The sequence below is a fragment of the Conger conger genome, chromosome 4 (genome assembly GCF_963514075.1).
Source record: "Conger conger chromosome 4, fConCon1.1, whole genome shotgun sequence".
Classification (NCBI taxonomy): domain Eukaryota; kingdom Metazoa; phylum Chordata; class Actinopteri; order Anguilliformes; family Congridae; genus Conger; species Conger conger.
The window spans coordinates 38,485,114-38,511,893 of record NC_083763.1 but is presented as its reverse complement, the minus strand read 5'-3'; the positions used below and the strand labels follow the sequence as shown (position 1 = coordinate 38,511,893).

Genomic DNA, 26,780 nt, shown 5'->3' with positions numbered 1-26,780 from the left:
AGACACCCTGCAACTGGTGATATCCATGAATCACTTAAAGCAGTCATTGCATGGAAAGTATATGCAACAAAATACTAAACATAACTACTTTCATTTACATGACATTGCTGTGTCCTAAACATCATAGAACCCTGAAATGGAGGACTATGTATAAACACTGCTGTAATTTCTACATGGTGAAACCAAAATGTATAAAAATGCCCAATGATGTGTACTTTTAGGTCTATAAAAAACAGAAATTTTGAATTTTGAGGTTGAATTCAAATTTAATACACTGTACAGTCATGACATTATGAGAAGCACGTACTGTATGTCTCTGAATTTCCACCAGAATGAGTGGTCTTGTGTTAGGATCCGTGGGATTTTAACTGAATATTTTTTTGTGGTATGCATAACAGCAATGGTGCAATAATGTATGATAATAATGTAGCTATAATATCAGTCGTTTGTGAGCCTGTTGCCCCTGTAGTAGACCTGCAAAATGTTTTGACCGTTTTGAAACTGGTGAGATATTGAGGTTAAAATGTAGCTATTTTCAAAGCGCTGTGGTGGCGCACGGCTAAGGCATCGGACTCCAGTCCTGCCAAATCCTAGTATGGCCGTCGCATGTGTGAGTGCATAATTGGGCCACCACTCCGAGGATGGGGGTAGGGACTCGGCAGGGAGGATTGCTGCATACAAAGTGCCCCTGATCGAGATGATACAGCTTGAAGAAGGATTGCCGATCTGTTGTAGCAGTGTTTCCTCAATACACATGGGCGATTGAAATAAACAATGTACAATCGACCATCAAATTCTGAAACAAACTAAAATCTGAAACAAATTTAAGAAAATAAATAAATAGCTATTTTCAATGGAAGTGCTAACCAACGCAAACATATAGTGAGCGCTACCGTGCAGACAATTTTTTTTTTTTTTCAAAATTCTCCTATTTATTTCAGGCTAGAGGTATTGTTATTTCAGACCACTAGTCTCCCTCCTTTTTATTTCAGACTAGATAATTTGATAAAACAACAGAGAAAGAAGTCCACATTCTTTCCTTCCTGTACACATAATTACATTATTGCTAACTGTGCCAATTGACCTTTTTTGACATAATGGGGACAATACATACCATAACACAACATAACATAATGGCGAGAAAAGGCCATTCATCCCAGCAATACTTGCCTTTTCCTACCACTGTGTACCAAGTGTACCTACTGCTGAGTTTGCATATAAGCTAAATAGTATCTAGCACCGTATCAAGCCTGGTCTTGAAAATCCCCAGTGTTTCTGCCTCCACTACATGTCCTGGTAAGCTATTCCACACAGTGACTACTCTCTGTGCAAGAAAATACTTCCTAATATCTGTGTGCGGATTATCCTTTGAAAATTTCCATTTGTACCCTCTAGTTCTGCTAACCATACTCACCTTGAAGAATCAGTCCACTTTGTTAATTTAAAAGCCTCAATCAAATCCCCCCTAAGTCTCTCTTAAAGAGATTAAGCATCTTAAGTCTAACAAGAGTATTGTATAAAGTGATTATAACTTCCTTAGACTTATCTCCTGTTGGCGATATATATATTGATAAATTATTACCCCAAAGTCAAAAGCTTATTTTTCTTATATCAAATTGTTGAAATGTGTTCATCTTAATATTGTGTGCTAGTTTTTCCTCAATGATAAGAACAATCTTCTGGAAAACAGGCAAAGCCAGAAATTCCAGAGAATGTCCTGCCTTGCAAATCACCCTAAACGATGTAGTGCAGAATCAGCCGTGCTAAGGGACTGTAGGACCACTGGAACAGCACACTTGATATGGTCAAACAACCAAGAGACAAAAGCAGGTCTGAATCAGGTGCTGGAGTATTTGAGCATGGACACACATTTCACAAATAACTGGGCAAAGCTTGGAAATCTCATAAAATTGTTTAAAACTACAGAATGACAGTTTCAAGTTGTGCCATGCCTTCTAAACCTGTCCATCACTGCCTGGAAGCCTGTCGCTCATGCTGCTGAGGTCTGTAAGGGTTGTTTGCTGGAATTATCAACCCTGACTGCAGCTTTTGTGAAACGTAGTGGAAAGCTATACATAAGGGTTTGTGAAAAAAGAATAAATTATATAAGATCATCACAAAAAGAGGTCTGTCATTTTAATGTTTTCTTTTCATTTTAATGTCTTGACCTATGATGCTATTGAGTTTAAATAAAGTATATTATTAGTATTATTATTATTATTATTATTATTATTATTATTATTAAGATATATAAAAATGACAGCATTGATTGTAATATAGCTGAATATTGTAATATGCATGTGAAGGTTAAAAAAGAACTAAGGTTAACCAAAATTTGAAAGGCAAATTTCACAATTTGCAAAATACAATACCACATTTTTCTTTCAATACTGTAGTAGAAAAAGAAAAGTTAAAGAGGAGGTTAAGTGCATTTAGAATAACAAAGGAGAACTGCTGGAAAAGAATAAAGATAATGCTGATGCCTTAAATGTCATGGTGGAGGTAATGACTCTAGGTGGCCACCAGAGGGCTGGGGCTCATTGTTTGCACCTGGAGTTCATTAGCGCCAGAGGATTTCTCCTCCTAAAGAGTACTTAGGGCCAATGCTGGCAGTCCATCAACGCTTTTGTGTTCAACCGTTCGCCCTTGCACAAAGGCAAATGCACAAGGCAGACTCTGCTGAATTACGAGTCGGGTACTGTGCTGGTGTGTGATTCTCAACTCTCAAAAGTAAGGAAGGCGTTCAGCTGGTAGTGTTTCCTTCACTGACGCCTTCCTCGAGAGTCTTGGTTTTTTTTTTTTTTTTCGGGCTCGTGTGAGCCGGTGGTAGAGGGACGTTGTCCCCGGTAATGTATTTTGGTTTGCATTTTCTGTCCTGAGCTGCGCCTCAAGGTTTTTATTTTCGTGCCTAGTTTTTCCCACTAGGTTGTACTTTATTTTCATCTGTGGTCTACGACCGTCAGTGCTCAGTTACTAGCACTTATTTTAGTTGAGTGGTTCGCCCTGTTTTCAAAGGGTTGTTTTATTTTCTATTAGCCGTTTTGGGCTTCATTTCTGTTTGTTTAAAACAGAAAGACTTGTTCCTGTTATTTTCTTTTCCTCCCCCTGTTCCGGGAGAAGTTCTGATTTCGTTACTGTGTATCCCTATTCCCCTTCCTCCGGGGATTTAGTGGCGAACACGTTCGCTTAGAAGGGTTTTACCCATGGTCGCTTCTGGCTCTCCGCCCAGCCCCAACGTTACATTAAATGGCTACTTTGTTGAGAGTTTTACCAGGGAGGAGGTTACTAATAATATTCAATACCCAGAATGTCAATATTGAGATAGAAGATAAAGAAATACAAGATAAATTACATAAACTAAAGACAAATAAGGCAGCCAAAGATACTCGGAGTTATAAAATTTTTTAACCACTGGCAAGTATTTTTAGACAGTCTTTAGAAACTGGAGAAATAATGGATGACTGGAAACAAAGTAATATAATACCAATATATAAGAAAGGGAACCGTAGCGATCTAGGAAACTACAGGCCTGTCAGTCTAACTTGCATCACGTAAAATACTGGAATCGATCATGAGGGACAATGTCACATTTTATGCTTGTCATGTCATGTTTCATGTTTAGTCATTGTCTTAGTGATTTTATTGTCATGTCACATATTATGTTAGTCTAGTCTCACCACGTTTTTATGTTTTATTTCTTGTTACGTTTAATTTTCATGTCATGTTACATTTCATGTTTAGTTCTTGTTACGATGTATTTTGTAGTCTTGTCATGTCACTTTATATAGTTTATTCATGTCACAGTTTTGCAAACTTGTTATGTCACGATTTATGTTTGTTTCATGTTATGTTGTTCCGTTCACTGATTAGCATACACTTTTCCGTGTCTTTCCGCAAACATTGAATTCATGCTTTCTCTCTCGCTTTCTGTCACTCACGCTTCCCTTATTGTTTCAATTTCCCTTGTCTTCTTACTAATCTACTAACTTTAGATCAGGATTGGGCAATACTAACATTCTAACCATGTGTTCATGTTTACCTTACATTTCTTGTGCATGTCATTTACTAATTTACTCACGCTAGGGCAGGATAGATTTATTATTAACGATTACGAATTATCTTAACTTGTCAATCCTCCACACCTGATTTCCATTTGCATGCTGCTCACAGGGGATTCTATTTGAAGCCGGGCCTCGGATAATAGCCGGAGGCGTGGTCGATTCGGACAAATAAAGGCCGGCCCCCAAATACAAGCCGGGGTAATATTGCCTACCAGTAGGGCTATCAGTCCATGAGCACTAGAAGACATTGTTCTGATTTAACTCAATGAAATAAAAGAGCTCTTCTTAATATTTTATATTGTTGGTTGGTTTAATACTGTTGCCAATGAAAAGTCGTTGTCCTACACCATGGGTCTCCAACACGTTGCTCTCAAGCTACCAGTCGCTTGCCGCCCCCTTCTGAGTAGCTTGCCAAAGGCTGAAGCAGTATACGTTTAAACACAATTGTTGCTGCGAGGCATTCCAGGCTACGAATTTAATAAAAAGTTAATCAGGCAAAATTAAAAATTAACTCAATTTAGGCTACTTGGCTACGCAGTAAGGTTTCCATGTATTTACAGCACAGCACACATTCAATGAATGAATGAAAGCGGCTGCCTTGGCTTGCAATAAACAGACGGGTGGAAATCCCGACACTCTTTAAACTACATAAAGCTTAACAGTGAACCATCAAATACCCCCCAGATTTCAGTGCCCATCAGTCCCAACATTTAGCAATAGAATCAAACAGTCCAAAAGTAAATTAAATCCCAAACCAAAGCGAAAATCTTTTGATAGCCTACCAGTATGCTGCTCCAAACGAAACGTATGTCTCACAATAAAACGCACTTTAGGAAAAAAAGATCCTTAAGAATAAAATTCTACAACAAAAGCCTAATAAGAAATAAAGGCCTGCCTTGAATACAAGCCTGCCCAAAATAAAGGCCTGTGCTTTGTGCAGCCTAAGCAAATAAAAGACCCCGGCCACAATTTGAGGATTTACGGTACTTTAGTTAAACTTGCAGAGAATACCAAACTAGGAGGTTTAGCAAACAGTTTGGAATCTACTACTAATCCAGGAAGATTTCAACAGAATCCAGAAGTGGGCAGTAACCTGGCAAATTAAATTAAATACAACTAAATGTAAAGTTCTACATGTGGGGATATAAAAACGTAAGGCAGGATGAATTAATGTATGGTAAAAATTGTAAAGTACGCTAGTTGAAAAAGACTTTATAGGGTAATAGTTCACCAAAGCCATTCAGGTTCTAGTCAATGTGTGGTAGCAGTAAAAAAGGCCAACAGGATGCTAAGATACAACGCCATATATTGCAGTACGATATAGAGGTGCTGGAAAAGGTTCCAAGAAGAGCAAGCAGATTGATTCCAGGTACAAAAGAGAAAAGTTATGAGGATTAAGATGCTTAAAGGTACAATAGGTAATTTTGGATCAACGATCCGAACGATAACGATCAAGAGAGGAATTACAGCAACAAACCCGCTCAGACCACAACACTGTTTATCCCACCCCTTCTCTGTGAACACGCTGACGTTGAAACACCATTGGCTGTGGCAATTAGAACCAATTTTCAACCAATGAGCTTGAATTATTGTATTGCTGTACAATGTTTTGATACAGATTGCTGGCCCATCAACTGGATATTTTCAAACCCGATTTTAAGGATTATAAACACAAAGCCTCTTTCAATGATAGGAAGGGATTTACAATGGTCTAGTAACAATGTTTTAACACAAAAATCTTACCTATTGTAAGGCTTCATCAAAGAGATTTGACTGAGGCTTTAAAATGTATTAAAGGGATTAAAAAGTTAATTAGCAAAGGAGAAATTCCATACTGATATTAGGAAGTACTTTTTATAGCTTGCCAGGACATACACTGTATGTTGAAGTGTCCCTGAGCAAGACACCTAACCCCGAAATGCTCCTGACAAGCTGGTTGGTGCATGGCAGCCAGTCGCCGTTGGTATGTGAGCATGTGATGCATCAATTGTACAGCGCTTCGGATAAAGGCGCTATATAAATGACAACCATAGTTCATATGGACATCATGTCAAATACCATAATCAAGGCTTTCCCCACAACAATAAAAAAATAAAATGAAACTAATTCTAAAAACTAGATAAAATCTCAACTAAAACTAGTATTTTTCATAAAATAAAACTATTTATGCATTCTTACAGCTAACTAGTTGGAATTGGAATTGAAAAGCAAAATTGAGGAATACATTTTTAAAGGTTTTATGTTATGTTATGTTACAGTATATATCCACACTCTATACACACACATGCATAAGTGAATAAACATTGTCATTCGCGGTCTCCTCAGCTTTGGAATTTGACTTGGGGTTTTGAACCACATATCCTAACCACATCAACTGGTGTCTAAATCAGGCCAAGGACCAGTTAGGCAAACTGGACCAACTTGAGATTCACCAATTTACTGGACCGGAATTGAGAAACCCTGTGTTCGAACGCATGATCAGGTAAAGCAGTTCAGTCTGTTAGACCACAAGCAGGAGGAGCAGGAGCAGAAGGAACAGGCACAGATCTTTCACCTTCTTGGCTAGTGCATCACATTCTTTTCTCAAGGCATCACAACTCTTCTTCTCCTCTGCAATCAGTTCCTCTAGGTCCAACTTCCGCAATCGCATCTGAAGGGTGTTCTCAAACAGTTCCGGGTCACAGTCTGCATCACAACATAATACATTCTACACTGAGGGTGCCCACACTTTTTTGGCTTGCAATTTACTTTTCTAATGGCCTGTACAACATGATCTACCTCAGAACTGATGTCAAACCAGGGAGTCATGGACTGGTGAATTAATTACACTGCTGAACGTAGCTTTTAACGTAGGGTAGGGATTCCTAACTGGGGAGAATATCAAATACCAAATGTGCAGATTATTTTATGAAAATATACATGAAAAATCCCAAATAATGTGACTTCTGATATTTAGCAACTTTGGAAAGAAAGAAGCCATGTTCCATTTTATAAGCGGAATTAGCAATATCATGAATTGGCATGCTTAACGTAGTGTTCTCACCAGCAGAATATTGGCCACATTTCATGTCAATCAATGTCAGACAGAAGCCATCGGAAAACGGAAAGAAAAATTGGTGCATTTTTTAAAAAGGCTACCAGCATGCCGATCATGATCAATGTATTGGGCACCCCTGGTCGACAGTAAGAGAGAGTACAGTCAACAAAGAGTGTACAATCTACACTGACATAGAATAGTCTAAACTGAAAACACAATCCACATTGAAAGAGCACGGCCAACACATGGGATACAAATCTACAATGAAAACAGACTACACTGAGAGATAGTACAGTTTAAACTCAGAAAGCACACAGAGAGTGTAATCTACATTGAGAGTTTTGTTCAAGAGTACATACAAGGTGGGCAAACGCTGTCATCCAGCGGACAGCCACTCTCAGACTCTTCATCACTTTCCATTTCATCCCAGTCAGACTCTTCATCAGAGTGTTCATCACTGTCCTCCTGTTCCTCTATACACAATAAATGAACAGTTTGAATGCATGTGTACTTTTCAAACATAGATAACAGAAGCATAAACTCATTAATACACACACACACCACTCCACAAATTCAGATTTTTGAGGACATGGTTGCTCACCCTCATTTCCATCCTTCTCCCACTTTTTTGTGTGTTTGACCTTCTTCTTGAAGACCTTGGTGAGGAAGTCTGCAAATTTGTTGTTGTCTCCAAGTGAAGTCTGGAAGGAGGTGTGAAGTGCCTTCTCTCTCTGCTGCAGCTTCACCATGCTCTGCTGTTTGAATTCCAGCTGCCTCCTACAGTCCTCCCACTTAGCCTGAACACAAACACATTCACACACACGCACATGGTAAAGTGGAGAGAGGAATGTTAGTAAAAAACATTTTTTAAGTGAGCAGTGCCCCCACCCCCCCCCTACTTTATTAGGTATTTATTAGACTTTATTTCAGACTTCTACTGCTGTAGCCTATCCACTTAGAGTTATGATGCGTTGTGTGTTCAGAGATGCTCTTCTGCATACCACTGATGTAATGTGTGGTTATTTGCATTACTGTCACCTTCCTGTCAGCTTTGAACAGTCAGGCCTTCTCCTCTGACGTCTCTCATTAACAAGGCGTTTCTGTCTGCAGAACTGCTGCTCACTGGATTTTTTTTTTTTTGTACTTTGCAAACTCTAGGAAATCCCAGGAGATCAGCAGTTTCTGAGATACTCAAACCACCCTGTCTGCCACCATCAATAATTCCATGGTCAAAGTAACTAAGATCACATTTGTTCCCCAATTCTGATGGTTGATGTGAACGTTAACTGAAGCTCCTGACCCGTATCTACATGATTGTATGCATTGCACTGCTGCCGCTCAATTGACTGATTAGATAATCGCATGAATAAGTAGGTGTAATAAAGTAAAAATGTTCCTCATAAAGTGCTTGGTGACTTTGTAAAACACATTTGTGAATCATGTTACGTGCATTTGTGAATAAGATTGAGACTAATCTCTCTGAATATAAATTAGCCTTAAATTTGGGTTTTGCAGGTTTTCTGCTTAAGATACTGTTGTTCGAGCAACAAGACTGTCTATTTTCCACCAGGGTTGTCCACATTCTGAGACAAAGACAGAAATTGCACCTCTTACAAAGAAATCCATGTTTAAGACTTTGTTTTGTATAAATAGAAACAAAACATGACATGCAAACAAACCAGAGGAAGTGGAAAAGAGTGGTAAAAAAACAAAAAATCTCCTGCTGCCTGGCAGATCTCCTGAGGCAGAAGGGCCAATTGAAGCACGAGACCACTGTAGATACTAAAAGCTGTCATATACCTGCACTATAGAAGTGATTGGGTACACATGACTAATCAGAAACAGCTGTCTAATTTTTCTATTTTGTATCAAATGGAACTAATTCAAAATGGAATCAAAATGGAACTAATTACGAAACAGATCACTCAATATGGATATACATACCCTCAAATTAAATGTAGTGTACTTTAACCTCATTTTCATTTTGTTTCATTTTAAATCCAATATGCTGGAGTTCAGTGCCAAAGGAGCAGAGATTGCACCACTGTCCGATTACTTATGGACTGAACTGTATGTGGTGAGAAAACATTCGTATATGGATGGAACATGTGAGGAGGGAATATGCTCACCAGGATCTGACTCTCCTCCTGCATGCGGGCACTCAACCTGTCCTGCAGTGAATTTTCTCTCTTCTCAAAGTCCTTCAGAAGTAGAAGCTCCTGATATAGGGTGATGTGGCGCAGATCGGCTAGCTTCATTTGCACATCTAATGCCTCCTTCTCATGCCGCAGGAGCTGCAGCTCTGCATCAAAGCACCACATAGCTTCCTCCATCTATTCCAAATACACGTAAAAAAAAGAAAAGAGTAGGGAGATGTTTAAAAAAAAAAAAATGTAACAAAACAATGTTTTTCCTCATTTGGAGTGAGACACTTGGATATCTTTCATCAAAATTTGATTCACATAAAGAACATGATGGAAAAACAAGAAAGATCCATTGAGGCATACTGTACATAATACAATTGCAACAACTAATGCATTTTATCATGACCTATGAGTCTGATAAAACTCACCATGGAAAGATGCTGTTCATTCCCAAAGACTGCCTGCAAAGATTAGAAACTGCCTGGCTGTAGCATGGACCAACCTTTATCAGAATGTACAACTCCCAACCAAATTTTAAATTAAGAAATGTATTCAGGCATAACAAAATATTCAAGGTGAAAGTCTATTGTATATTAGGGTCAACTACCTTAAACAAAGAAATTTACAGACATGGACAGTCCAAAAATAAATGAATGAAACTATCCCATTTTGTAAACTTGTAACTGTGTACTGCTTATGACCACTAGGGGCCGTATCGTATAAAATATAAAATAAATATAAAAATTAAAAATTAAAAACGGGAGTACAGATAAAACATTTATTGGATTTTCAAACTTTATTTTGGCCCATGTTAAATAGTTCCATTAAAATTTCAACATCAAAAATCTAAAGAAACATTACATTGTTCCCAGATGTACAGTAATCGGTAGTTAAGCATTTTCAGCCTTTGGCACATATTGATATGATGTCCTGCATTTTGAAGCAAAATATCAAAAATATATAGTGGTATGAAAAATGTGGGCACCCCTGACAATGAATCTGTTCTCAGCAAACCTGAACTGTAAATGTTACATTTGTTAAATATGTTAAATATAAAGAGTTAAACATGAGACCTTTCTGCAAATTTTAAAGTAATATTGCCTTTTAAAACTACCTTCAGAAGGTGCGCAGATCACTGCACTCAACCAGAGGAAGATGGAAGAGGATACATGTGTGTTCCATGGTTATAGTTCCAACCGTCAAACTTCTCTGAAAACGTCTCGTTTAAATTTTTTCCCGCACGTGTATTTCAAATACACGATAACTTGTTTAAATAAGACAGCTTCGGAGTTGCTGTAAGGTGTATTTCTTCACTTCAGGTAGGCTACTGGCCCCTATAAGTTTTTATGCTAAGCTAACATTTTGCACAAAAATGAAATCAAATCTCTCTAAATCTGGGTAAGTCAGAAAATATATATTTCCCAAAATGTTGGGTGTTTTCCTTTAAAGTGGTGTCCTCATGGACACATTTACATAAGTGACTTGTGGTTGTGTGGCTTTAATAGTGTATTCTGGTTGGAACAGAATTCCAACCAAATGAAAAGGGCTGTTATTTTGAGGGGCCTGCCATATTTCCTCCGTGTGAAGATCCTTAAAAGTTCCTCAGAACTGCGGAGAGCAAAAATTGCTCTCGGCTAATAAATTATTTCTACATAAAACAAATATGAACAAATAATTACCGTTTATGTTAAAATAAGCATTAATCATTACACCTACCGTTTTGTAGCCATTTGGTTCATACCTACATCACTGAGAAATCTTATGTATCTTACTATTAAAGACACTGTGTAGTCAAAATCATGATTTTAAAATGCTTACACACTTGTTTTAAAATTATTTCATCATACATATATGCAATAAATTTGATTTATTTTCCTAAAAACTATACAATGCTCAACATTTCCACCTGGTGCAGTATTTAGTATTGGTGGTCTTGAGACTGAAATTGTGATGTCCCAAATGTTTCTCATTTGCATTGACCAATGAATGGTGGCCAAAACATTCACCCAGTATGAATATATATGTTATGTGCATAAAACATAACGTAGCTAACTAACCAAACCAGGGAATCCTAGATAGCTTTGATGCTGTCGATAATCTAATTAGGCCTTTACTTAATACGATCAGTTAACGTTAAAGTTACTTAATGTTGATGTAGATTGTAAGCATCTGTTTGGGCTAGGTGACATGTATGCTATTAACTGTATCAATTCTACAAACTGTAATGTTACCGTTAACCTCATCTCCTCAATTAACTTGCTGTCAGGCTATTTACTTGCTGTCTGGCTATGGATCATTTTGCTAATGTAGCAATGAGCTGTACTTATCTTGTGTAAATATAGCTAAAGGTAGCTGCCGAGTATAGCCGCTTCAGCGATGGCAATGCTTTAATTATGGCGAGGCCTAGGATGTACAGCGATGGGCTCATACATATACGGGTCAATGTTTCTAATGCTGTTATTGCTGTACTCGTTATCCATTATTACGGTCATATTATAACTAGTTAACGTTAGCTAACAACTGACGTTACATGTAGTGAGCGGCCCGGGCTGTCAATCAAAAGTGAATGCATGAATTTTTGCCATTCTGCCTATTCTTCGATCCGTTTTAACAGTAGTTGCTTGTTTTCTTCCGCTTGTTTTTTTTTTTAAAGCATTTAAGATCATTTTAGCTGAGCATCCTATAGTTTCTCCTACCAACTTTTTAATCAAATGACGTTGTTCCTCCGAACAATGTTTGGAACGGCCCATTTTACTTCAGAAGGAATTGTATTTTATAACAATGCGTGAAACATTTGTTTGCCTTCTTCTTTAATAAAGGACAATTAATGACACCTGTTTTTAACGAATTCTCTAATTAAACTCCACATCGCTATTATTTTGAACACACCCCCTTTCAATCAATGAGTCAATTACTCAGAACAAGCAGTGTGCATGTCATGGCAGTTCGGTCTATTGTTTTTCTATTACACTACTACATCTACAGATAAATTATTTACCATGCAGGAAAAAACGACTGTATACAATCTCACTGCTGGCTTTACACGTAGAGATGTCCTTTTCAAGATTTGATGGTCATTATGGACAATAACAACTTCATTTCTAGAGCATGCCCCATCGTCTGATGGAGTGTCGCATTTGAGCTTCCATTGAAGAATGTAGAGTCAGGCGTAAATACAAACTCAGGTTTTCTATGATTTTGTGTAAAAACTGTCTGGACACAAAACGTAGGACACACAGCCTTTGTCATTGTTGTATAGCGACTTCTCTGCATCAAAATATTGATTTCTAAGAACATCTCGGCATGGGTAAGGCATATCCTCGCTTAGCTAATATGAATTTGGACAGTGAATCAGAAGAGAGAAGCGAGAAGAGAAAGCAATGGATTTGTACATGACACAGACTGCAGTTTTTCGCTAACATAAATTTTTGCACTATTTTAATTATATAGCTAGCTAGCTAGCCAAGTTAGCTACATTATTTTTTCACCTTTGCTTTACTACTTACATACATGTAACTTACATTATTTGTTTGGAGGATTCATATAACATTAGCTGTTCTAATTAATTTTACTGTTAATTTGGTATGCCTTCTAAAGTTCCTTCTACACCGTAAGAAGTGGTAACCACATGTTGTCTTCTTACAAGTTGATGTTATAGTGCCATTCTTTTTTGTTAATACTTATTGTGACTGCTTGCTAGAAATGCTTTATACTGGACAAAATACATTTACTTCTTGTTTGGAGCATTTTGGACATTTTGGTCTTTGGACACTTAGATATTTTAAGAGCATATGCTGTTGAAAATATAGTAATCAAGGGGGTTTTAAATGATATGGGGACAACCAAATTACAAAAAAACAAGCTCTTTCAATAGCTTTGGTATAGGGTCAAGGAGACTTGATTTGGTGCATGATTATTAGTTTGGTGACTGTTTTGAACAGAAATTGGGCATTGTTCCTAAAATAATATTTGCAAAATAAGAAGACCTCCCATGAGAGAGAGCATGCTTATAAGCTCTAAGGCTCTTTTTCCAAGCCAAGAGAAATACCTGCAGTTTAGTGGAGCGCCACTTGCATTCCAGTTGGCGAGAACATTTTTACTTTTTAACTGAGCAATCAAGTGTTTTGCGATAGCTAATCCATCTGCCATACCATCAGTGAACAAGTGGCTAGCTGAAATGTCAAAATCAAAGCAAGCTGGTAATACGTCAATAAAGAAGTGATAGTACGACCTGTGTACATTCTAGACTCATCCTAGATGTTATAGGGTCGATTAATTGTCCGCGATAATGTGCAAGGTTGACAACATTTTGAGTAAACCCAACTGATTCTAAAATATACATGAAGGCAGATGCAACAGGATCAACTATAATTTCAAAGTTAAAGTCACCTAACATCATCACTTTATCATATCTTATAACTAAGTGAGAGAGAAATTCTGAAAATTCAGCCAGAGTAAGGGCCAGTCTAGTCTATAGACTGTCACCAGGGCAGTAGGAAACCATCTCTAAAATCCCCATTAAAATTTGGCACACAATTTCTTTCTTCAGTGATTTTCCAGATGGTTTTAAACCTCCATGTTACATTAACACATGCAGGAACATGCACGCACCCATGCACGTGGGCACGCAGACACTCGTACACATACACACACTGCTCCCACCTGTGACAGCAGGTCATCCTGCTGGTAGAGCAATCTGATCTCCTGCACTTGGTTCATCTCTTCCTCCAGCTCTGTGAGCTCACAGGGCTTCGGCTGTGGTTGTGCAGAGGTTCTGGGCAGTGCTGGGCTTGTTTCGGTGGGATCATTGCTGTCCTTCTGCATCAGGTTGAGCAGACATGGCTCCTCTGGTCCGCGCTCTGTTGCACCTTTGTGGTTCCACTGTGTGCAGAGGGCAGCAAAACGCTGCAGGGTGCTATGTGTGTACTGTAGCCTTTTTTCTGGGATTTCTTCTGGCTGCAGGGTAGGCAGAGTTGGGCATTGGCAGCACCTATCTGGAGTAAGCTGGGCCTGCACTGCCAAAAGCTGCTCCATCCTCTGTTCCAGCTGGGAGATCAACTGTATCTTCTCATTCCGCAATGTCATGATTCGCACATTCATCTTCAGCTTTCTCTCATGAATCTGTGTGGCATCATGTCATCACCATCAACAACATCATCAACATTACATCCTGATCTTCATCCCTGTTCTTATAACTATCGCCATCATCATCATAATACATGGGGAAGGTTATGTAAGGACTGAGGGGACAGGGCTGAGTGGGGATGTAAATGGTACATCCCCACTCAGGAGAGAAAGGTGGTGTAGGTCAAGGTGTAATGATGTAAGGGGTCAGTGTAAAATTGGGAAGGTGCAGGGTGTGGGGGATCCCAGTGCATAGAGGTAAAAGTTGAGAAATGAGAGCATAAGGAGTTAGGTCTGCTGCAGGAGCAGGGATCTTTGCTCCTGGAGTGCCCTAACTGATTCTAGTGTTTGCCCCAGCTGAATACAGTGGTTTCGTGTTTCATTTGGCATTCTGTCCCTTGGGAGATCTGCCGGGCAGCGGCAAATTTGCATATATTTTTTGTTTTTCCACAGAAACTACTTATTTGCACAACCACCACCAGGTAGCAAATGTGAACAATTTCACAGAATTTGGACAAGAGACAAGAAGAATGTGAAACCATCTCTCACTAAAGAAAACGGCATTCCTAATTCATCCATTCATCCATGCAGAATATGTTTGTCATGGAAAATAATGCAGTCTATGCCATTTTCAGAGTCTATGCAGGTCATTCTATTGGCTAATAATTTCCCTGTTGTTTCGGCGAGTTTGTGTCAGACATCCCACCTCTCCCAGAATTCAGTGCCTGCTATATATAGATATCAGACATAACAGGATATAATAACTTTCAGCAGAAGATTGATCAAAAACTCACAGCAAACAAACAGGAAATGAAGGCACAAGAAGCAAGGCTATTTGACGTAACTGCAGGAATTGAAGAGCTGGAAACTTGGAGCACAGCGGCAAGCCAGGCACTTCAACAAACAATGAAAGAACAAAGGAAACTGGTTGATAAAGTGAATGACTTGGAGTCGAGATGTATCTTTCAGGAATATTATAAAGGGAGCCGCGGTGGCGCAACAGGCTAAGACGCAGCAGACTTGCGGTTGCAGTTTGCTGCAGTTGCACACCGGGGACCGGGGTTCGATTCTCGGTCCTGCCAAAAGCCAAGTTTGGCCGGCTCACGTGGGGCAGCAATAATTGGCTCGCTGCTCCAGAGGGAGGGACTTGGCAGGGTTATTAGATCGCTGCACAATAAGCACCTTGGGCGCCTCAGAATCACGGCAACGGCACGAGACGAGACGGCTTGAAGAAGGCGTGTCGCTCTCATTCGGGCCGCGGAGGGACGGGGTACGGGCAGTACATCTAATACGACTACCTCCAATTGAATCAGACAAGGTACAATTGGCTACCAAATTGGGAGAAAAAGGGAAAAATCTAAAAAAAAAAAAAAAAAAAAGGAATATTATAAAGAACTTTACGAGCAAACCGATTTGGCGGAGATAGACTTGAATCATTACATTTACCACAGATCGGAGTCAAAATGAGGCGTTTATAGCAGAAATTTCCCAAGGAACTCAAAAAGGCAATTGGAAGATTAAAAACACAGAGTGGTATAAAATGTTTATACCTTCAAGCTTAGCCCGCTACTATTAAGAGCTTTTAATCGGATAAAAAAGGAAGGACAAAATCCCATCCTAGAATGAGGCAATAATCTCAGTTATTTCAAAAGAAAACAAAGATAAGGAAGAATGTAGTAGCTATAGACCCATATCAATATTAAATGTGGACTACAAAATATTCACCTTAATTACTAGAAAAGGATTTGAGAAATTCATACCAGATTGACGAAGACCAGACTAAATTTGTAATAGGATGGCAAACAAGATAACATTAGAAGAACCTTACATATAGTAGATAAGATTAAAAAGGAAGGCAGGTCTGCAGCCTTCATCAGCCTTGATGCAGAAAAGGCTTTCTGTAGTGTAAATGAGGAATTTTTATATCTAACCCTGGAGAGATGAAGATGAGCCAGATGAAGCCTCAAGGGTGAATCAGTTGTGACTGACATTACAAATTGGAGAGTTTTGTGACAAGTATTATTCTACAGCTGCCACTGTATTTATTATTAAGTTTCAAGGTTTTGGCTAACTATACTACGCCCTTGTTTGACATGGAAATATTGTCAATTCATCTTTAGCTATGAGCTTCTTTGTGCTGTGGTTGAAGTTCGTCACGTGACTGACATTACAAAAAATGGACATGCAAAAATTATAGTCAGCTTTGATTCAAAATTGTCGGAAATTGAAATAGAAAATTGCATCTAAAACAATGTAAGATGCAATTTCTCAATACTATATCTCAGTAATAAACACAGAATAATAATCAAAGAAAATGGTTATTTATTTTCCCAGTAATTACATAAATATACCGTGACTGACATTACAACGTGTCCACTTACAATAGGCAGTCCACAAGCCAATACTTTGCATATCTCTGTTGGCAGAGTTAAGTATAAGAGTTCTAAATGTCATGGAACCACTAATATTACTTAAATTATAAACAATTGTATTACTCCAAACACTCATTTTCATCTTCACCACATTAACATGGTGGTTGGATGTGATACTTGCCAGTTGTCTTCATGCAACAACAAAACAAATATATATTATTCAGTTATTTAAATGTATCTTAAAACTTATTTTTCTAAGTCTAAATTTCCAACTATAAAAGTTCACCCAAACTGTCTGGGCATGGTAATGAGAACTTAGCTATAATTGACAGAACGTGCCCCCACTTCCTACACATTGTTGTTTGTTACCATAGCTACCTCAATGATACGCATTCATCTTGGGAGACTGAATTTTAGCTAGCTAATTTAGTATAACTATCGATAGCTAAGGTAAGGACGCTGACTTATCCAATAATAATTTTTGCTAGCTAGCTAGCCAAGTTAAGATAAAAGCACAACTATAAGGTCCTTATGAAAGCAAACTAAATTAATATTACCAGAAATTGTCTGATAGTCCTTAAAAGGCACTCTAATTTAAATGAACCCAGTGTTAGTCAAATATTTGCATTGTCTTGCCTGTAGGCTAGTGGCACAAAATGTGTCGATAGGGGAGTAGTTATCCTTGTGGTTCACATTCTCAAGCACTTTAAAATAGGACAATACATTTAACATGCCTATTTCTCCAAAACTAAAGAACAGATATATTTAATACTTTCATTGTGTTTCTTCAATGCACTCTTGTGCAAATAGCATATAAAAACCTACAAAGTGTGACCAACCACTATTAATCCTTTAACCTCACCTCCTTTAAGACCCGCACTCTTTTTTGGTATGCATTTTTAATTTCTCTTTGCTATTTTGGCTTATTGGGACCTGATAAGTATAAAAACTAAGCATCATCTTTTGACATGATGTAGTTTTTGAGAAAAATGATGTCCACATATGTGGACTCTCGGTCTTAAGAATGAAGTATTATGGTTGTACAGACCAAAATGTGGAGTCCACGCATGTGTACGCCAGGTCTTAGGAGTTTAAAGACAAAATACTTAGTACTAAAAATGAATTGCAGTACATGTACGTTGGAGTAGGACACATACTAATTATGAATAGCAGGCAACAAACAGTATGAACATGACAAAACATTTAAACATCACTATGTATTGATTTAGGTCAAATTAATATTTGTCTTTGAATATAGAGCTTTAAGTAAATTCAAATTCAGATCAGTGTATACAGATATACACTCACTAATACTGGGTAGGGCTGGGGTGGAGTTTGTTTTGGTGGACCTACATTGCAAGGTTTAAGTCTTTGATGAGCCTGTCAGTATGGAGAGAGGTTAGTCTCAGTATTCACAAATGTGCTTAACATGATCCACACATAAGAGATGATTCACAAATGTGTTTTATGGAGGATATCTCATCACTGTTTGAGGGTTTTTCTCTCCCAATGGAGTCGTTTACCTCATATGCTATTGGAGGCTTAGGGCTGCAATGTTTAATTCACTCTGTAACATGTATTTGTGAGTCTTCTGTGGAAAGTGCTATACAAGATAAATTTAATTGAATTGAATTGAATATCCGCACACAAATATCTCTCAACTTGTATCTCGTGTGACATGGTAATGGTGATAACACTGTAACACTGTAAAAGTATGGTGGGATCGCTAACAAGAGACTACGAACCGAACAGTCTGCTTAACAGAATGAATAGGTGTTCGGACCATCGTGAGCCAACACGGTATACCGAACACGGACGTGAAGCAGTTATTTGTTGCTTTCTAGATAAATATTGCTCCCATTCACACCGTGAACATAAAGTTAACACTATTTCATGATAGGCCAGTTCCTCCCCCTTAGATCAGTAAAAACTACTACAGGCGGCTATTTTTCTCACATCTCTCTTGGGCATGTGAACTTGTTCAGATTGTAGATTAAGGATATATAGTGGGAGCAATAATTATTTGATCCCTTGCTGATTTTGTAGGTTTGCCCACTTACAAAGAATGGAACTGTGTAGAATCTTAATCATAGGTACATTTTAACATTGAGAGACAGAATATCACTAAATAATCCACAATAACAACATCATATAAATTTTATAAATGTAACATCATATTTTTAAAAATCAAAGACGAAGGATGCAGCCACCATTTTGTGGACATGGACATTATTTTAGCTGGAGGTAATGTAGTACATTTTGTACATTTTTCTTTCTTCTAGTGATTTTTGTCATTTAGTCATTCACTTTTAAATGTGTTTAATAGCCAGCTAGCTAGGTACTGGGATTGTGCTGAATGTGTGGGTGATTGCCATTGGCTTGATTTGTTTGTTCAGTTTGTAATGTTAATGTAGCTAGCTAGTGAGCTTGCTTGACAAGGAAATACAACCTTAAAGTTTTTAACCGGAATTTAAAGAGGAAGAATTGGGTGAGTTAGAGAGACAGACAGCGGAGGAAGAGCTCGAAAAGCGAAAAGCTCGTCCTCTAACAGCTATGTCATCACAGTCTGTAATTTAGCTAGCTAGTGAGCTAACTTAGCCCCAGTCTCTCCAAATAATTATGAGAGATTGGAGCTAGCTAGTTAGCTAGCTAAATTAGCTGGTTACAACTGAAGCAGAGCATCTAATCTAATGAGTGAAAACATCATAGCTGTCGACATCCAATGTAAAGTGAGCTAGCAAAACACAACAGTGTCAGATGTACTGATGATGCCGATGGCTGTGATAAATGTCAAAATGATGGCTGATGGCGATTGCTGATATTGATTGCTGCAGTGGTGCCATGCCACAACTCGGCAAAGTCAGAGCTGCAAAGTCAGAGCTGTCCTCATATTGCTTAGGCTAGCCAATTAGGTTCCGGGATATCTGTATGCCTGTATAACGTATTTTCGTTGGAGTGTTGTGATCGCCTGCATGGGTGGCCATCCGTAAACCAGTCTCTGCATTCAATGGTGGAGTTTGCGCGCCCATTACCTTCTGGGTAACACAGGCTCGATATTCAAGCCAAACATGTCCAGTGATGTCACTGGAAATGTTTTGCCCCACAGCTACACTGACAGTGATTAACATTTGCCACATAGTGGTGGTTGTGCAAAAAACAGACCCTAAACCCCTACGGATTATGGGCATCTTGCTCTGCCTGTTACAGGTCGAAATGCAACCCCAACCGGCTGCCCCCTACTGTCAGAACCTGGCAGGAAATGATACTTTCCCGGCTGGCAGCATTCTTGCCGTAGAGGCAAAATGTGAAATGAAACACGGAACCACTAAATGTATGACATTAATGATTGACAAAATTAAATAATTGACAGCAAATTTTAATCAACTGAAATCTAAGGATGGCATCCAAGTACTGTCCTCTGAGCACGGTTCCCCAGTTCTAATGTAAGGGGTTAGGGGGCATGGGGGTATGACTCACCTCCTCTTCCAGGATCACCAGCTGTGATTTCTTTCTCTCTGTGTTCATTCTCAGCTGCTCTGGGACAGTGAAGTCCTTGGCTGTCTTCAGCTTAAAATCACCCATGTTCTCTATTGCCAGCAGCAGAGCTCGCACATCATCAGGGTCCTCATAGTTCTCATTTGGCTTCGAAGCAAAGCTGCCAACACAATAGCACACACTAATGACATACAAAAATACACCAAAAAACAAGCATTTTAAAAATGTATTATTGATATATATACATACAACAGTAATAAAGTAATAGTTGAAATCATCACCTCTCTGATAGTACTATAGTGATATTACCATGAAACACATTAAACAATAGTGTTATTATCATGGTCATAGAGGTTCATCCCACTAGGAAGAGCACAGAAAGTTATGGGCTATCTTTACAAGGAATAGCAGGTCATAGTGGGGTGGAGTTTTTGATCTGCAGTTGGACTGTGGATAGAGGCATTGACTTCACCAGCTGGATGGTGTTTGATATTTTTGGGCATTCTTATATGTGACTGTGGATGGATGAGTGGGTTAGTGCATAATGTACAGTTTATCTTCATGCGGTGGTGGGGTATCTTGTAGGGGGGGTAAAACTGATGAATGGGGCCAGTGATGATAAAAGAGGTCAACTTGATGGTTTGTTATTGCCTTCAGTCTTTCCAATGTAATGTGTTCTGATAGTAGGTGGAGCCACTGCGCCATTGAGAGGTTGTGTCTGTTTTCCAATTGAGCAGAATGGTTTTCTTAGTGATTGTTAAGGTGATCAAAGTTGCTGTGTATGGCTGAGTGGTGGTTCAACTACGGAAAGGTCTCCTAAGAGGCATATAGATGGGGAGACTGGAATGCTATGACCCAGACTGGAGGATAGCGTAACGTTTAGTGTAACGTTTGTCCAGAATGATTGAATGGATGGGCAGAGCCAGGTGGCATGGTGGTAGTTGTAGGGTTTACAACTTCCACATTCCCACAGGAAAGTTCTGCGACGTCCACCATGAATGACGTCTAACTTGGTTCAGCCAATCCCGTAATGGCAGGAGCAATAAACTTTCCCGTATAAGAGCAAGACACGTTCTTGGGATCTCGCTCTTCCGCTTCATCTCTTCTGCTTCTTCTGCTTCTTCTCTTCGACGTACCCTTTTTGGCCATTCGCTTCAGCTCATCTGCTCCGAGACTCGGACAGAGGCTGAATGTTGCACAGCGCACTACCAGGCCTACGGACACACATCGTGGCCTATAGCAAGTGGAAACTGGTGTACGCGGAACGCTACATCAGTTTACCCCTGCAAAGCTCACCAAAGAACAACTGCAACGAACATCCTTCCAGCAACCGAGTGGACCAGACGACAACGCGAGGCTAGGACGCCCCAGCCTGCGCTTCTCTCCAGGACACGCATTCACAGCACCATCGCGGCTCCTATAAGGACAGCACGTCTTTTGGATCCAATGCGTATGGACTCAGTAAGAGAACAAACATTCAGGCATAGCCAGTGTTTAGTTTAGTCTTAACTGTTTTTGTGAATCTGTGTTTCAATATTTACCATCCTACCATTGTAATGTGTTTGGTTAGCTACATATATATGTGCGTGAATTGATTCGCCGTCTTTTGCGCATATATAGAGTAAAACTACGCAAATAGTCCCTTCTCACAGCTAACTCTAACTCATTACCACACCCAGAACTCTAGCTTACTCAAGCTAGCTACTCCCACTTTTCACACACACCCTAATTTAACCTACTAATTTACCCAACTAAATTTCCGTTAGTTTCTGTTATGTGCTTGTATGTTTGTTTAATAAATATATTTTATTAAACCCCGGTGTCCGTTTTGGAATCGCATAGACATGAGAGGCGAGTTAAAGCAGTCTTTCGAAGAACTTCCAACCTTCAGGTTATCGGTATGTTTAATCATTAATATTGGTTATTTTAATTATTAATTAAAATACTAAATTTGTGGTTAGATATTTCTGATAACAGTAATTTTATGAGACTGATTACTTTTCGCAGTTATACTGCTACATAACATTAACTGGCGCCCCGGTTTCGTAGAGAGTAAAATCCCTACGTTATTTGGCGGCCTGTGCGAGGACCCTACATAATTTGGAGCCCGTGCGAGGACTCCTACATAGTCATCTGTGGTGTTTCGTGTACAGTGTGTGCAAATGTCATATATAAAATGCACAAATCCCAGTTTGTGCATTTTATGTTGAGTGTAGTGTACCCTGTGTAGGAATTTACATTGAATTCAACCCAAAAACTATGTTTTAAAGAAGAGATAATGATTGACAAAAGCCGAAAAAGACAGGAAATTCACAGTAGTAACGAGAACATTATTTGACCTATGCACTGACAAGGCTTCCAACACACAATGCATTAATACCTTCTATGGGTACTGTAACTATGGTGGTCTACTTCAAACAACATGTACCACTGGGCAGGTGTTGCTGAGGATTCAATTATATATTCTCTTTGAATCAACAACCAAATAGGACCGCAGGAGTTGATTAATTTCTAGAAATCAATTAGGTAAGTATTTTGAAACAATTATGTATATACTTTCTAGTAATTAATTTTCTGTAAAAGAAACTAAAAGTAATCACTGCCAAACTACAGTGTACATAGTGTATATCTGAACTAATGATAGCAGCCATAAGAATCGATGTTCAGACAACTGTACAATCAAATCACAGCAGAGAACATTTGTACAATTTGTGATTGAATAGATTTTTATTTTAAATTGTATTAGTTTCTATTTTAAAATGAAATAGTTGAAGTTACAGTAATTGTCCAGAAGCATTGCGATGGCTGATTTTGCAAAACTTTCAGCTACTGTTTGGCTTGTGCCATTGCAAGTGGATTTTTTAACTAGTTAGCTAGGTCACTAAACTAGCGCAAAAAGAGAAGAGATGAAACAGATGCATGCACTGTACTTTCTATAACTTTCTACCCAGAACCATGTAAATATTATGATACTAACTACAACAGATGCTAGATGCCGAAAGCTGATCGGCTCAGAAACATATTCAGTGATGTCCACAGGGTCAGTCTGAGTGTGTGTGTGGCAGCAATGTCGTCAGTCTGTAGCTTCTCAAATCAGCACCTTTTAATACAACAAAGTTATCCTCAAAATATCTGCTTGTTTGGAACACAAGATACATTTTTATTTGCATTTTTTATTTTTTCCCTGCCTATATAATGCAGAATACTGCATTACAGTGACCACTGATATAAAGATGTCTGTAATCAGTAAATATAGTGTATAACATACACCAGTCAACCACAACATTAAACCCACCTTCTTAAACCAGTTTTTTCACGATTAAAAATCCTTTCAACCGAAAAATGTATTTCCGGAAATCAACATGAATATTACGATTAAAATCTCAGTTTAACCTTAAATTTACGTGTTGTGGACAATAATTCTGCTTAGGTGGAATTTTAATGTGATGTAATGATTATTTTGTGGCCTTTAAGCGCTCATTTTACCAGCATTCCAACAATTGCATTTACTGGTTTTCACGCGCTCATACATGGCAGTTGGTGGCAGTTCGAACTGTCAAAAGTGTGACTAGGTCAATATTTTCGCTGGATACTCGGTAGTCCAGCCTTATAAGTCTAAAGTCCCTGGTTACTTTTTAATAGTTTCACTGGATTTTGACAATAGACATGTCAGACTTCAATCATGTTAACGCTCTCGAGCGTGCGCCTACGTTTAAGTAGCAAATAACCGTGTTGTACCCTTCTAACGTAATTTACATAGCAACTGAACTCTCTGATCACGCGGAATCACCAATAGCGGCCAAGAGAAATTAATGACGATTCAGAAAATGTATAACTTTTAAAGGTTTAAAACAATCCTATGGTGGGACTTTTGCCATTTATGGACGGTGCGACAGAAATTGTCGGTGCCATTGAACGTAATCGAATGCTTTTATTTATATCGTTCGAATGACCAAGTGCCCTTAAAAAGCAAATTGTATGGCTTTGTGCTATTCGCATATGCTAGCTACATCATGCTAAAATCGTACAGGGACCAGTAAAGGCTTAGAACACGCTAGCACTTAGTTATTGTAAGTTTGATCACCTCTACTGTGAAGTAAAAAAGTGGACAAATTACGTTTTCTGTGAGAAATGTATTGGCGAACTCACGTGCACACACAGAGGTCTATATTCTGAAGCTCCACTTTGCCCTCCCTAATAAACTTGTCTATAAAAACGTAATATTTCATAATATGACGTGTACTTACATAAGCAGATAATAAGTTAATTGTATTCAAAAATTAAAATTTTGAATGAAAATTGAAATTTTGTAAGCTCATTGGGCCGGGGGGTGCATTGTTTTGTTATTTAAATATGTTGGGATGTAGTTGTGTTCATGATCACGTCTTAACGGGTGCTCCAGGACAGATTTTTTTTTTTAAAGAATACCACTCGCCATATTGAAAAATGCATCTATCTGATCCTACATCAATTTCACCCTTCTTCCCTCCATTGGAATTACATGGGACTGCATGTGATGAAACTTTTGTAGGGTTGCGTGAGCATATAAAGTTTTTTCTTTCCAGCTTGCCATAGCAGCATTGCCCGAAGTAAAAAAAAAACAAAGATAAAAAAATTAAGTCGGACTTCTTTTCATTGTGATCGAGGGTCTGTTGTTTTTTTCCATTTATTAACCCTCTGGTGTCTGAGGGCAAAATGAGGTGACTATGCCATGCTCTGAAATTTGTGTCATTTTAATCAACTTTATATACAGTGATTCCAAAGTGTTTCATGTCTTTGTATTCAGCACAAACTCAGCTACAACAATATGGCAACAGTAAGTAGGTCAGAATCATATGTTAGTTGTAAATTGCTCTAGAATCACACAAATAGTAGTTTTGAATGCTGTCAAAACACATACTAATCTTTTTCCTGTAAAATAGACACACGGAAAATTTAAATTTAGCATGATCTCATATTGCACAAAGAAATAACCACATAATAACCATGACCGAGACAAGTTTGCTTATTTAAGGATATATAAACACACCACTATTAAAGAATATCTTTCTAGTGAGTGGTTAACATTAAAAAACCTGTAAAAAAACGGTTAATAATTTATTTTTATCAATTAGCAAAATGCAAAGTGAGTGAACAGAAGAAAAATCTAAATCTAATCAATATTTGCTGTGACCACCCTTTGCCTTCAAACCAGCATAAATTCTTCTAGGTACACTTGCACAAAGTGATTTTGGAGGCATATAGTCAGGTGTGTGATTAAACAATTATACCAAACAGGAGCTAACGATCATCAATTGAATATGTAGACTGAAACACAATCATTAACTGAAACAGAAACAGCTGTGTAGGAGGGTTAAAACTGGGTGAGGAACAGCCAATCTCTGCTTCCAAGGTGAGGTTGCTGAAGACAGTTTAATGTCAGAAGTCATATACCAAGAGCAACAAGCAACAAGACACAAGGTACTTATACTGCATCAGCAAGGTCACTCCCATTCAGAAATTTCAAGGCAGACAGGGGTTTCCAGATGTGCTGTCTAAGCACAAAGAACGTTGAGGACCGTAGACGCAGTGGTCAGCTAAGGAAACTTAGTACAGCAGATGAAAGACACATCATTCTTACCATCGCAATCGGAAGATTTTGGGTTATTTGTATGGTCTTCATGGAAGAATTGCGGCCAAAAAGCCATACTTCTGATGTGGAAACAAGGTCAAGCGACTCAACTATGCAGGAAAACACAGGAACTGGGGTGCAGAAAAATGGCAGCAGGTGCTCTGGACTGATGAGTCAAAATGTGAAATATTTAGCTGTAGCAGAAGACAGTTTGTTCGTCGAAGGGCTGGAGAGCGATACAACAATGAGTGTCTGCAGGCAACAGTGAACCATGGTGGAGGTTCCTTGCAAGTTTGGGGCTGCATTTCTGCAAATGGAGTTGGGGGTTTGGTCAGAATTAATGGTCTCCTCAATGCGGAGAAGTACAGGCAGGTATTTATCCATCTTGCAATACGATCAGGGAGGCATCTGATTGGCCCCAAATTTATTCTGCAGCAGGACAACGACCCCAAACATACAGCCAATGTCATTAAGAACTATCTTCAGTGTAAAGAAGGAGTCCTGGGGCCTCATTTATAAACGTTGCGTAGGCACAAAAGAATGCGTACGCCACTTTCTAAGCAAACTTTGGCATTTATAAAAAACGAACTTGACGGGAAAATGTGCGGTTCTCCACGGAAACTCTGACCCATGCGTACGCACATTAACTGGAGAAATGAGAAACTGTGCCTTTAATGCTCGTCACGTAAGACCAGGAAAACGGGAAGTGAAACAGGATGTAAAAAGGTATAAAGATTTGCCGGGAGTTGTGGCTGGGTATGGCTGCTGTGAGGACGTGCGTCGTCCCTGATATACTTATTAAAGTGTTGTATTGTTGAATCTCGCTATACGGGTTCTCTCCCTTCCTAAGTGCAACACAACATTTGGCGACGAGAGAAGTCGAAAATGATATACGACAGATACCACTGTGTAAAATAAATCGAAATTTATTGTTGT

At 38.7% G+C, this 26,780-nt stretch overlaps 1 protein-coding gene across 1 annotated transcript in view; it reads right to left on the bottom strand.

The window, feature by feature from the left end:
• Window positions 1-26,780, bottom strand: part of LOC133127234 (cilia- and flagella-associated protein 44) — a 192,887-nt gene that overhangs the window by 33,176 nt on the left and 132,931 nt on the right. The window contains exons 24-29 of the mRNA XM_061239961.1: window positions 20,216-20,393; window positions 13,905-14,363; window positions 9,228-9,431; window positions 7,700-7,895; window positions 7,458-7,571; window positions 6,616-6,746 (exon numbers count right to left, since the gene is read on the bottom strand). Coding sequence (XP_061095945.1) covers window positions 6,616-6,746; window positions 7,458-7,571; window positions 7,700-7,895; window positions 9,228-9,431; window positions 13,905-14,363; window positions 20,216-20,393 — 1,282 coding nt within the window. The remainder of the gene's footprint in view (window positions 1-6,615; window positions 6,747-7,457; window positions 7,572-7,699; window positions 7,896-9,227; window positions 9,432-13,904; window positions 14,364-20,215; window positions 20,394-26,780) is intronic.